We start from the raw sequence: 14,284 nt of genomic DNA on the forward strand, positions 1-14,284 counted from the left end.
GATCGAACCCAACCCATCCCAAACCTCCATCCAAACAACCAGAAAATGGGTCGAACCCATTCGGGTTGGCTCCAGCACTCCAACCAAACAGACGGCAAGGTTTTGCCGAGGTTTCTCGCCTCCTCGCTCCCCCTCCTATCTCCTACCCACACCTCTCCCCCCTCAACACCTTCAATCCAATCCGGCCCTCGCCACTGGAGCCGGAACCCGAAGCGGGACCCTAGACGCGCATGCCGCTCCTCCTCTACCCCTTCTCCGCGTGCGTGCCGCCGCCGCGGGCGCTGCTCCGCCGCCTGTCGCCGCCGCCGCCCATGGCGGCCGTCGCTCCGCCGCCTCCCGCCGTCCGCATACTTCCCTCGGTGGGAACGCTCGACCTTCCGGCTCTCCCGCCCCCGCCCACGGACGACTTCCACTGGCTCGACCTATTCGCGTTCCTCAACTCCCCCGCCGACACCTACCACCAGATCCCCCCGCAGCCGCAGGACGAGGAGGAGGAGGAGCGGGAGGCGGGGCTGGAGCTGGAGCTGGAGAGGCAGCGGGAGCGGGCGCGGAGGGCGCAGCACCGGCGGCTGCGGCAGCGGCAGGTCAAGGCGGAGACGGAGGCCTGGGCGCGCGCCGCCGAGGAGTACCGCGAGATCGAGCGCGAGATGCTCGACCGCAGGCTCGCTCCCGCGCTGCCCTACGTCAAGTCGCTCTTCGTGGGTTGGTTCGAGCCGCTGCGGGACGCCATCGCCAGGGACCAGGACGTGCAGCGACGGAAGAGGGTCAAGCACGTCTACGCCAAGTACCTGCTTCTGCTCCCCGCTGACAAGGTGGCCGTCATCGTCATGCACAAGATGATGGGCCTGCTCATGTCCAGCAAGGACGGTACTGGCAGTGTCCGCGTTGTCCAGGCCGCGCACTGCATCGGCGAGGCTGTTGAGCGCGAGGTGAGTTGCTTGTTCGCTGCTATTTTAGGAGGTTTGGAGCAATACTCGACCATTTTGATGCCGATCAGGACTCCTGAGCTGCTTGTGGACAGCAATGTGGGACTTGCCATTGTCTCATTGTCTGCAAACAATATCTTTGGTTGATGAATGATTATTCGTAGTCTCAGAGAACCTAACACTAGATGGATTGCAATGTTTGGTGGTAGTGGACATGATTCCATCTGTTTAGATTACAGTTCTGCTAAGTGCCAAAGTCAAACAAGAGGGTTAATCAGGCTTGGAGAGCTAATTGAAGTTGTAGGAACTGATGAAGGCATTAGGCAAGATCTGCAGTTTAGATTTCAACTGTGCAATGATATAATCTTATAATTGTGTTGTAATGATCTGAGATTTTGACCTACTTATCCATAAAAAACCTGCATACATGCCCTGTAGCCTGTAATTTGATCACTGAATGATAATGGCAATTTTATAGCTTACTTGACATTATATGTGTCTGTACATCACAAAGCAGTGGAGAGTTACAAGTTTGGAACTATTAAAGTGAGATTTAAAATTTGTCTTCTTGTAGAATCAGTTACCCATCTTGTGCACTAGAGTGCAGCTTCCGTACTTTTTTTTTGTAGAGTTCTGAAATTTGATTACATCAAATTTGGAAGTAACTTAATGCTATTTTTGGTTCCTTACTTTTCAGCTCATTCTGATTCCTTTTAGTGTTCCCCGTTGGAAATTGATTTGGTAGTCCACTGAAAGCTGGTGTTTCCCCTTCCTTTCTTTACAGTTCAAAGTCCAGTCATTCTTTCAGAAAAGTAGGAAGAAGAAAGACCAAGGTGAAAATGATCCAACATTGGAGAAGGAGCAAGCTAAATGCCGTAAACGTGTTAAGAGTTTAGTTAAGAGGCAGAAGATGAGTGAAGCACAGAAGCTAGTTCAACAGGAGTTGGAATTGGAGGAATGGGGCACAGAAGCCCAAGTGAAGGTTCGTTTTTTGTACCGTGCAAACAGAAACACGAGCCTTGTCACTCACATTCTAAATTTCTAATCCTAACACTCATTTCATGTATACAGTTGGGAAGTCGCCTGATTGAGTTATTACTGGATTCAGCATTTGTGCAGCCACCAGCTGATCAAACACCAGATAGTTCTCCAGATATTCGACCTGCATTTAAGCATGTGCTACGGCAGCCAATAATAGAAAATGGGTAGGGCTGTGTTTTTTCTTTACAATCGTGTTGCACTGTTCCATGTGTGGTTGCACTAGCATGCCTTGTTACATCACCATCCTATGCTTGTTTAGGCATGTGCTGATGTATGAAGAGTTTTTTTGTGATATTTCTCTTCAACCTGCAGGAGGCTAAAGAAGAAACATTGGGTGATAGAGTGTGACCATCTTGTGCATGAGGGGTTTGAAAGCACTGTAAGTTTATTTTGCACTGCCAACCACATCAGTTTTTCTGATATAAAATATTTTTGTTGATCATGACAACCAAAATATTAAATGGAGAACAATTCTACTCACCTTCCTTTCTGTGGGCATTGTCTCACACGTCAAAAGTGGGGATGACAAATTGCAAATTTCTTTTTCTGCTCGACACCTTTTATTTGTTTGCATAAAGGGAGTTTTAGGATTATTTTAATTCTAACTTGCAGGCTAGGCATGTTGATATACCCTACCTTCCTATGCTGGTACCTCCGAAGAAATGGAAAGGGTATGTTGGTGTTCAATTTTTGTACCTTTCCAGCAAGTTCATTATATATTGACTTATTGAGACTGTGTATGATTGTATTGATTCATAGAACTTACTGCTTCTTGTTGCTGGTGATTTGAATACGCCGACCATAATTTGCTGCAGTTATAATAAAGGTGGTCACCTTTTTCTGCCCTCATACATTATGAGGACACATGGTGTGAAGGACCAAAAGGATGCCATTAATAGTGTTCCTAGAAAACAGCTGCGAAAAGTATTTGAGGTTTACTGATCTCCCATCTATGCCACAATGTGCATTTATATTTCTTATTGTTGTTGTCCTTGGCATAAAAAAAATACTTCACATGGGTTTTCTGTTGCTCTACTGAATATAAGCCTGATAATATGAGGTGTTTTAACTTTTAATTTAAACCACGATAACCATAGTTACCTTTACCAAACCCTTTTTAATTTTGTTCAAAAGATAAAACCATCAGGTCTATAGATGCACTCCATGCTTCACATGATATTTGACATGATCATATCCCTTTGACCATTATTTTTTCATGCTTGCTTAAGTATTAGCATGTTGCCAGGCATTAGATATCCTTGGGAGTACTAAATGGAGGGTGAATAGAAGAGTTCATGATGTTGTTGAGACTATCTGGAGTCGAGGTGGAGGCATTGCAGGGCTGGTGGACAAGGCAAATGTGAGTTCATGCGTATGATTAATATTTCTGGATCTTGAAATTATTTGTACTTTGTTTTCTTTCCCATTCTGTTCATTCTCCTCGCTTACTGTCTATTTATTCTTCTCTTTTGTTTATAGATTCCTCTGCCTGAAAGACCAGAATCAGAGGACCCAGATGAAATCCAGAAATGGAAGTGGAGTTTAAAGAAGGCAAAGAAAACTAACCGTGAACTGCATGCTGAGAGATGTGACACTGAGCTCAAACTCTCGGTATGCAGTATAAATAATTACTGGTCATTCTTGCTGAGATACTGTGGTGCAGTTTACATGCTATCGTCTATCGCATTGCTGGAACTATACTTATTCCTTTTCTGTAAACAGGTTGCTCGTAAAATGAGAGAGGAGGATGGATTTTATTACGCTCACAATTTAGATTTTCGTGGTCGTGCATACCCTATGCATCCTCATTTGAGTCACCTAGGTTCAGATCTTTGTCGGGGTGTTCTAGAGTATGCTGAAGGGCGGCCACTAGGAAAGTCCGGGTTGTGCTGGTTGAAGATACATTTGGCTAACAAATATGGTGGAGGCGTTGAAAAGCTTTCTCATGAGGGCAAGCTAGCTTTTGTGGAGAACCAACTGCTTGATATATTTGATTCAGCAGCAAATCCTGTTGATGGGAACTGCTGGTGGACAAATGCTGAGGATCCTTTTCAGTGTTTAGCTGCATGCATGGACCTTTCTGATGCCTTAAAAAGTCCATCACCTTGCCGTGCTGTCTCTCACCTGCCTATTCATCAGGTATTGATTTGTTTTGTATGTTCTTGGACTAGCCTTTCACAATATTATTATTTTTCTTGGCTTCGGAAGTGAGACACACAATCTAGGATTTTGGTATTAATTAATCACTTATGTGGATAAGTCGAAGGATACCCTAGTCTATTTTATAGTTAATGTCATATGCCTAGAAAGCACATTTGTTGATACTCTGAGCATTCTGCATAGCCTACATTTCCATGAAACTGCTAATTTGTCAGTTATCATTGTTTTTGTTGTCAGGATGGTTCATGCAATGGTTTACAACACTATGCCGCTCTTGGAAGGGACTATGTAAGTGTGTTCAACTTTAGAATTCTGTTCAGCCTTTGATCCTTTTATTATTACGCACCTCATGATGTGGTTTGAGTAGAATTAGCACTTGGTGCTTATCTATTGCCGTACAGTCTGATTACCCCAACAGCATCCTGAAAATCATCGGAGTAAAAATGACTTAACTTTTAGTTTCACTATTAGTTTGGCTTTATTTTTCTTAGTTATAAATAGTTGCATTGCATTGAATCTTCTGTTAACTTTTAAGAATTCTTGAAAGCAGTAAGTAGTCGGATTTCCGCAAGCATTGTTCAAGTGAGAGCACTAAGTTGTTGTCATCCTGTTAGTTGATTAGCATACCGACTGCCTTAAAATCCTCATATGTGCATGGTTGATATATTGATGATGATATTCAATATGCTAGAGTCAGCCTTGAAGTGTGTCGATCCATTTCCCCAGTATGATCATATCTTGGTTCTTGCTATGTGCAACAGAAAACACTTTCTGGATTGTACCTTTGAAACCTCAGCTTACAAAGCTATCATTTTCTTGCGATTTCATGAAATTCTAGAATCTAAAGTGCAATTACCCAGATATGCAGTTATACACTATGGATAAGTTGTTTCTTACACTAATATATGCTCTGCTATAGATGGGCGCGGTTGCTGTCAACCTTGTTCCCGGAGAGAAACCTGCAGATATCTACTCAGAAATAGCTGCTAGGTGGGTTTCTTCTTGCTGGTTCCCTTGTTGCTCCTATCACATCTCTTGTAAGCACTACAGTCCAGGGTGGTTGCTTGTTAATTTCGCCTGTTTATTGGTTATTGATGTACTTTGAGTATGTACAACTTACAAAACATTTTTGTTCTTATTTCAGTTCTGTACTGAATGTATTTAACTTACTGTATCTTATCTGGATTTTTTTTAAAAAAAATTAACTGCTCACAAACATGATTCACATGTGAAAGTGAACAATTTACATTTCATAATTCACACAAAGTTATCTTTCTAAAGAGCAGATACCAAAATAATTTTTTCTGTACATACATTCTGGCTAACTTTGTAGAAGGAAGGATACCTGAATTTACATATGTGTCTCTTTAAAAAGTTAAGTAGCTTGATGTTCATGCATTGATTGGTGGAACAGCATAGCTTGTGTTCAGAATTTGTCCAAAACGTCCAACTTGTCAACTGTGTACCTTCTTTATTGGGTGATCAACTCTGTAGTTATAGATGATCAATTTTATACAAATATTATCCTAGTGTTAGGTTCACTCCAGCAGGTATCCACTATATGAATTAATAATAATTTTTGGTGAAATCGACTGAAGGGTACTGAATGCTGTACATGAAGACTCGATGAAGGATCCTGCTACTAACCCAACTGCTTCATTAGCAAGCGTTTTAGTTGATCAGGTTAGCCTTCTCTCCCATCCTTCCTTTGCATTCCTAAATTCTAGTAAGAAATATTCTTGCACACTCTATGTCATCAAACAAAACAGTTGAGGACATGGGCATTGGTAGCTTACAGGTGGATAGGAAGCTTGTCAAGCAGACAGTCATGACATCAGTCTATGGTGTTACATACATTGGTGCTCGTCAGCAGATTACAAAGAGACTGCAAGAGAAAGGGCTGATCACAGATGATAAATTGCTGTATGATGTATCGTGTTACGCTACTCGAGTAAGTGATTTACTTGTAGTATTTAGTGTATTATGGTGTATCTGTGATTTCAGGTTGACACCTTTAGAGAGGCAAAGGCATGATATGACTCTGAATTTCTGATGAAGGTAACTTTGGATGCACTGGGACAAATGTTCCAATCTGCCCGTGGTATAATGGCCTGGCTTGGTGATTGTGCGAAGGTACACTCCCAGCTTTTCTCATATATATGAAGTGATTCCATTTGTTTTTGTTTATAGAAGTTCTTGACATGGACATCCAGTTTTTGACACTTGTGGCACAGCAATTTTTGGTTGTTGAGCATTTGATAATTGCATTCAATTCCGTACAGATGATTGCTTCAAAAAATCAACCAGTCAAGTGGACAAGTCCTGTTGGTCTCCCAGTTGTTCAGCCCTACAAGAAATATAAGAATTATATGGTCAGCTACTCAGCAGTCTTTTTGTTCTTTAAATTTGCAGTATTACCTGGATTTTTGCAACACCATGATGCATCATATTCCTTTCGAAAAGTTGTACCCAGCATAAGGACGCCCGAGCTGTGTTTGAGAATTAGTGAAAAAATATTCTGTGATCGGTTCCATTCCTTTTAATACCTTATGAACAACCTGATTAATCATTACTCCCTCCGTCCCAAAAAGAATGTCATTCTAGATTTTGGACTAAGTCACACTTTCTTAAGTTTGACTATGTTTATAAAAAGTAGTATCAACATTTGTACCTCCAAAGAAGTCTACTATAAAAATGTATTTCATTATATATGTAATAATGATACTTATTACGCATTACAACAACAACATAGCCTTTCAGTCTCAAGCAAGTTAGGGTAGGCTAGAGTTGAAACCCACCAAGAGCCCAAAGTCACGGTTCAGGCACTTCAACAGCTGCTTTCCAAGTACTCCTATTCAAACATAGATCTCTAATTATATCCCAAGCTTTTAAATCTCTTTTTATTGCCTCCCCCCATGTCAATTTCGGTGTTCCTCTACCTCTCCTCGTATTATTAGCTTGGCTTAGAACTCCACAATGCACTGGTGCCTCTGGAGGTCTTCTTTGGACATGGCCAAACCACCTCAACCGATGTTGAACAAGCTTTTCTTCAATTGGTGCTACCTCTAGGCGATCACGTATATCATCGTTCCGAACTCGGTCCATTCTTGTGTGACCGCAAATCCATCGCAACATACGCATTTCTGCAATACTCAGTTGTTGAACATGTCGAATCTTTGTAGGCCAACATTCTGCTCCATACAACATAACCGGTCTAATCGCCGTTCTATAGAACTTGCCTTTTAGCTTTTGTGGTACCCTCTTGTCACAGAGAATGCTAGAAGCTTGTCGCCACTTGATCCACCCTGCCTTGATTCTATGGCTAACGTCCGCATCAATATCTCTATCCCTCTGTAGCATCGATCCTAGATACCGAAATGTATCCTTCTTAGGCACTACTTGACCTTCCAAACTCACATCTCCCTTCTCCTGTACAACTCTGCCAAAGTCGCATCTCATGTATTCGGTTTTAGTTCTGCTCAATCTAAAACCTTTAGACTCAAGGGTCTGCCGCCATAACTCTAGTTTTCTATTTACTCCCGCCTGGCTTTCGTCCACTAACACTACATCTTCAGCGAACAACATACACCAAGGGATATCCCCTTGTATGTTCCTGGTAACCTCATCCATTACCAAGGCAAAGAGATACGAGCTTCAGGCTGACCGTTGATGAAGTCCAATTTTAATCGGGAAGTAATCTGTGTTACCATCGTTTGTTCGAACACCAGTCACAACATTGTTGTACATGTCCTTGATGAGGGTCACGTACTTTGATGAGACTTTATGTTTGTCCAAAGACCACCACATAACATTTCTTGGTATCTTGTCATAGCCTTCTCCAAGTTAATGAAAACCAAGTGGAGGTCCTTCTGCTTTCTAAACCGCTCCATAACCAGTCTTATTAAGAAGATTGCTTATGTGGTTGACCTTCCGGGCACGAAATCAAATTGGTTTGTTGATATCTGCGTTGTTCCTCGTAGACGCTGCTCGATGACTCTCTCCCATAACTTCATAGTGTGGCTCATCAACTTAATTCCCCGATAATTAGTACACCTTTGGATATCTCTCTTGTTCTTGTAGATTGGTACCAATATGCTTCTTCTCCACTTCTCAGGTATCTTGTTCGATCGAAAGATATTGTTGAACATCTTGGTTAGCCATACTATAACTATATCCCCGAGACATCTCCACATCTTGATTGGGATACCATCAGGGCCCATCGCTTTGCCCCCTTTCATCCTTTTCAAGCCTTCTCTGACCTTCGATTCTTGAATCCTCCGCGCAAAGCGCCTGTTAGTGTCATTAAACGAGTCGTTCAGCTGAACGGTGGTGTTCTCGTTCTCACCATTAAACAATTTATCAAAATACACTTGCCATCTAGGAAGGACGGGCCTGGTGCAAGTGGTAGAGTCTTACCGCCTGTGACCGAAAGGTCCCGGGTTCGAGTCGCGGTCTCCTCGCATTGCACAGGCGAGGGTAAGGTTTGCCACTAACACCCTTTCCCAGACCCCGCACAGAGCGGGAGCTCTCTGCACTGGATACGCCCCTTTTACACTTGTCATCTATGTTTGATCTCATCCTCCTTCACCAAGAGCTGCTCCCTCTCATCCTTTATGCACTTGACTTGGTTGAAGTCCCTTTTTTCCTATCGCGAGCCCTAGCCATCCTATAAATGTCCGTCTCTCCTTCCTTCGTACTCAAACGTCGGTAAAAGGTCCTCATAGGCCTGCCCCTTTACCTCACTGCTCGTTTTGCAGTCTTTTTTGCCACCTTGTACTTCTCTATGTTGTTTGCACACCTGTCATGATACAAGCGCTAATAGCACTCATTTTCCTTAATAGCCTTTTGCACATCTTCATTTCACCACCAAGTGTCTTTCGAGTCGCATCCGCTCCCTTTGGTCACTCCAAGCACCTCTGAAGCAACCTTCCGAACGCATGTTGCCATCTTCTCCTACATGCTGTTTGCATCGCCTTCATCATTCCAAGGGCCCTCTTCAATGACCTTTTCCTTAAAGACCTTTGATGCCTCCTCTTCTAATTTCCACCACTTCATTTTAGCAACCCTAGCTTGTTTGTTCCCACGAGCTTGCACCAGAAAGCGGAAGTCAGCCACCACCAGCTTGTGTTGAGCGACCACACATTCTCCAGGTATCACCTTACAGTCCACGCATGTTCGTTTATCCTTCCTTGTAAGGACAAAATGGATTTGACTAAAGTACTGGCCGCTACTAAAGGTCACTAAATGGGGCTGTCTCTTATGGAAGAAAGTGTTAGCTATCATCAGATCAAAAGCTATGGCGAAGTCTAAGACTTCCTCTCCCTCCTGGTTCCTACTACCATATCAGAAACCCCCATGAACCGCCTCGAAACCTGCACTTGATGTACCTACATGGCCATTAAGATCACCTCCTATAAAGAGATTCTCGCTACTAAGAACAACTCTAACCAAGCGGTCTAAGTCTTCCCAGAAAAGCCGCTTAGCACTCTCATCATGGCCTACTTGGGGGGCATACGCACTAATTACGTTTAAGACCATATCACTAATGACAAGTTTAACTAAGATGATTCTATCCCCTTGCCTTCTCACCTCCACCACACCATCCTTGAGGCTCTTATCAATCAAAACTCCTACTCCATTTTTATTTGAAGTTGTCCCTGTGTACTAGAGCTTGAAGCCGGTATTGTCCACCTCCTTCGCCTTCTGCCCCTTCCATTTAGTCTCTTGGACGCATAAGATATTTACACGTCTCATAACCACTGTGTCCACTAACTCTCTTAACTTACCTGTAAGGGACCCTACATTCTAGCTACCTAAACGGATCCTAATTGGCTCGACTAGCTTCCTTACCCTTCGCACCCGCCGAGGTAGGTGTGAAGACCCTTGCTCATTTTGCACCACACCCGGGCGCCGATGTGGCGCGCCACTAAGGATGCAACGACCCGATCCTTGCTCACTTGACACCGTGTCCAGATCGCGACACGACGCGTCACGGGGGTGACAACCCGGCCTTGCTCATTTAACACCATACCCGGGTTCCGACATGGCGCGTCGCTAAGAGGGTTACGCCCCAACGGGATTCTTTTGGGTTTCATCTCCATTAAAGTGGCTAAGTTTTTACATTGGCTGGTCGCCCCTAACACAACCCTCCTCCTTTACCAGGGCTTGGGACCTGCTATGCTGGGACACCAAAGACGCCCCACCATAGGCGGAGTTAATACTTATTACGCATTATAAATATTAATACTTCTTTTCTCCTAGTGTTGCTCATGCGTTGATGTTAGCTGTAGGGGAGTTACACTTTTGGGATTTGGCTGGGGCGCGAGGTATTACTCACCTCCTTGCCCTAGCGCTTCCTGAAAGTTAATTTGTTGGTGTTAGAGGTTGTGGTCGGTCTATGTGTTTTTGTGGCGCACATGTTTTAGTTAGGAACCTAAGTGTGTTGGAGGTATGTGTGGTGTTCTTACCCCCCGCCCTCTTTCATCTTAATATAATGATACACAACTCTATTGCGTGTTTAAGAAAAATATATATTAATACTTCTCTTTGTATATAATTGGTCAAAACTGAGATGGATCGACTCCTTGTAAACTGAGAATGGCATTCTTTTTGGGGCAGAGGGAGTACATGATTTGATATTATTATAGTTTGACAAGGTTTGGGGACACTAGATTTAACCTTTCCCCTCTAACCACAGCTATCTTTTTAGTTAATACATTTTCATTTTTTGAACACTATTTGCTTCAACTATGATACAGATACGAACTTCTTTGCAATGTCTGGCTTTACGGCGGGAGGGTGATGCGGTGAGTTAAGCTATTTCAATAACTTTTTCCTGTTTTTTCATTCTTATAGCTAATTAATTGAGATAATTTCAGATTGCAATCCAAAGGCAAAAGGCAGCTTTTCCACCGAATTTTGTGCACTCACTGGATAGTTCACATATGATGATGACAGCGATTGCTTGCAAGGAGGCTGGTCTTCATTTTGCAGGTTCGTTTCTTAGTTGGATCGACTAGCTCTTGTTGCAAGGCACATATAATGAGCAGTACGCTGCATCAGAAGTCCATTATATGGTTCGACTAATCATCTGGCTTGATATCAATCAAAAGATTACCTTGTGTTCTTGATGTCACACTTCTGCTGTGTTAGGCGCTAGCTCTGCTGCTGCATTTAGCACGGGGTAGACGAGAGCAGGAGCATAGTTCTTAGAACCGCCAAAAACTGCTGAAACTGTTTTAGGCCCTAAATTTCAGATGGAGTTGTTTTTTAATGCTTGTTAGATTTCCCCATAGCATGAAGTCTTGAAACAACTTACTGTCAAAACCTGATGGCTCTGAAGCAGTGAAGCTGCAAATTTCACTATTAGTTGTTCGTTTTATGTAGCTTTCATGTGCAATGAATCCTGGGCAGTCCTGCATTGCCAAATGACCAATTGAAAAGGTCTCATGTTGAATCTATTCTGAATTCTGACTTGAGAGCCATTGCTTTTTCTGATGTTTGCCCAATTGTCCACAAGCATCTCTTCCTTTTCCTTAAGAGCTCGTATCTACATCTGGCTTCCTGTATGAAGTAGAAACATATTTGCATTTTCTATCTTCGATTTATGTTCAATTTTGTTACTAATATTGTGTTTTGTCAACATACTTCGGATGCAGGGGTTCATGACTCATTTTGGGTGCATGCGTGTGATGTTGATCAAATGAATCAGATATTGAGACAACAATTTGTGGAGCTTTACAGCATGCCGATTCTTGAAAATGTATGCCACCGGAACTATTGTCTCCACATATTCTTAAAGTTACTTCATTCTACAACTGTACAACAATAATTGCCTATGCTTAATGTTTTATTTATATGCATTTTGCATATGTTTGGTGATTCAGCTGCTGGAGGAGTTCCAAACGGCATTCCCGACACTAGAATTTCCACCCTGCCCACCGCAAGGTAACTTTGACGTGAGGGAAGTTCTGACTTCGACATACTTCTTTAACTAAGCTTAACATGGGAAGTTCTGCACATGAAACACGGTGAGAAGTTCAGTGTCCTTGGATGTTTGGAGTAGCCAGATCGTGAAATCATTCTATGCTTGAGCCATATATAGGAGTTGATACCGAACTAATTCTCGGAGGGCTTTTAGCATAAGCAAGAAACAAGAGTCAATCAATGACCTGCGCTCCAGACCAAGCCAAGTGGTTCCAAGGAATTTGAAATGAACAAGCCTAAAGTAGTTCCTGCTGAATTTTTAGGTTGATGCAGAATCTACTTGGATGTTCAGGTTGGTCATTGGTTGCCATGAGAACTCATGGTATACTCCGTCCGCCCTGGAGTGCAAAGGTAAATTATGACATGCCAGAACCAACTTCTGAATACTGACTGGTAGTAGTCCTGATCGTGCTGACCTCATTGATCATAGACGACAGAGGAACACAAAGTTCCGCTGTATATACGTGTACGTTGTACCATCATGTTTTGTTGTCTTAGGACTTTGTAGTTGATGATCGCATAATGTTGCGGCATCGCCCTGTAATAAATGTGTAAAATACACAATAGTCAAAGAGAAATGTATACGAGAACTGCAGTTGCTGTTGACAGCAAGTTTTGAAAAGAGGCACATGAATCAGACAGACTACACCTGTTCTGATCTCTTCCTGAAATAATCGTAGTACCTTTCCCTTATTTTGGTCTTGCTAATTGTTGAGATTTTCTAATCCTATAAACTAATAGTTTTGGATTATCCATTTAGGACGACGTTCTAGTTTCCATGTTTATTTGTTGCGAATAGCATGCTATTTGAAATACATCGGAGCTGTAAATTGCATTTGCTTTGAAAGGTTGGCAACGGCACACCGGTGATGTCAATCGGCGACCGGCGTTAAACATTCCACGCCAGATGTCAGTAAGTTGTCGTTATACGTTAAACATTACACGCCAGGCGTCAGTAAGGGCGTGTTTGCTCACCTGTCTCTGCCCGGCATGGCCGGCTGGCCTGGTCGTGGCCAGCCTAGGCCCGGCTGACATGGTGCAAGCACTCTTGTTTGCTCCATTGAATCAAATGAGCCAGGCCAAACAGGGATTGTGTTTGTTTCCCTGTACCACGTGTTATGCTCACCTTGCATCCAAGAAGTGGTAGCATTACCACACAATCCTTCCCTTCTCTATCCTTGTAGTCATTTCATCGAACACACTGCGGGTCTGCTTGGACGAGGCAGAGCGGCGGCCACGAGCTCCGACACCCAGGTCCTCCTTGCCGGCCGCGCGCTCAGGTCCTCCTTACCGGCCTCGCGGTTGAGGACGACGAGCAGCACCGCGTCGTGGAGCCGCTCGAATTGGTTCGCGTCCTTGGCCCCATCGCATGGCATCCCACCACCTCTTCCAGCTGCTGCTGCTGCCGCGGCGCCGCCGAGGAGTCCGCGTCGAGGTACTCTGGGGAGGCCGTGAGGACGGCGGCACAGAAGAGGAGGTGTGTGGTGGGGCGGTGGGCACGTCACCGGCAGGCGAAAGGAGGAAGCCGCGCGACGGTGAAGGAGAGGCGAACGGAGAAGAGAGGAGGTGAGGCCGGGAGGTGACGAGCTCGCGCACCATGTGCTCCGTCTCGCTCCGCCGAGCCGGGCCGCCAAGAAACGAACCCCCTAGTCGTTTCCTGGGAGCCAGGCTGCAGGGTGGCAAACGCGCCCTAAGTTGCCATTACTGACCCCAAGAAGGCGCATCAGTAGTCCTCAACATTCATTGACGGTGCTCCTGACGCCAAGAAGGCTAGACTGTCCTCAAGACAGCAATTTCTCTATCCCGCGAGTCAAAACTATTTCAAGTTTTATAAATTTTATAGAAAATAGTGACAAAATCTATTCAAATAGTATATTATAAAAGCATATTTATTAGGATTAAGTCTACTTTTGGCCCCTCCACTATTGGGTTCGTCTAATTTTGACCTTCAACTATAAAACCGTCTAATGCTAGTACCCTAACTATCAAAACCGTTCACTTTTAACACCTCGACGCGGGCGAGGATGTTTTGTGGAGCGGTTTTGACGCAGGCCGCGTACACGGAACCGCAGCCGCAACACCCGGCGGGCTCATAGGCTTTGACGCGGCGCGGACCAAGCTCGCGCCCGTGCCAGCAGTCACGCAGCTGGACGGTGCCTGAACGCCCGCGG

The 14,284-nt window shown here is 44.1% G+C and overlaps 1 protein-coding gene across 2 annotated transcripts; it reads left to right on the forward strand.

Annotated features, from left to right (window-relative positions):
- The first annotated feature begins 99 nt into the window (after positions 1-99).
- On the forward strand, positions 100-12,719 carry LOC136526789 (DNA-directed RNA polymerase 3, chloroplastic-like). 2 transcript variants are annotated; one of them, XM_066519382.1, is made up of 19 exons: positions 100-929; positions 1,711-1,908; positions 1,998-2,131; positions 2,280-2,346; positions 2,580-2,638; positions 2,783-2,900; positions 3,214-3,327; positions 3,447-3,578; positions 3,690-4,106; positions 4,365-4,415; positions 5,047-5,117; positions 5,726-5,810; positions 5,926-6,078; positions 6,186-6,260; positions 6,410-6,499; positions 10,886-10,933; positions 11,006-11,120; positions 11,786-11,889; positions 12,014-12,719. In XM_066519382.1, exons 1-19 carry the CDS (start codon positions 231-233, stop codon positions 12,122-12,124), a joined length of 2,841 nt encoding a protein of 946 aa, XP_066375479.1. In that variant the 5' UTR covers positions 100-230; the 3' UTR covers positions 12,125-12,719. The 2 variants fall into 2 exon arrangements, 1 of the variants encoding a protein (XP_066375479.1); XR_010776582.1 differs by lacking the exons at positions 11,006-11,120; positions 11,786-11,889; positions 12,014-12,719 and adding an exon at positions 10,290-10,783 and having other exon boundaries at positions 10,886-10,909.
- Positions 12,720-14,284: the final 1,565 nt, after the last annotated feature.

Source organism: Miscanthus floridulus, chromosome 19, assembly GCF_019320115.1.
Source record: "Miscanthus floridulus cultivar M001 chromosome 19, ASM1932011v1, whole genome shotgun sequence".
Classification (NCBI taxonomy): Eukaryota; Viridiplantae; Streptophyta; class Magnoliopsida; order Poales; family Poaceae; genus Miscanthus; species Miscanthus floridulus.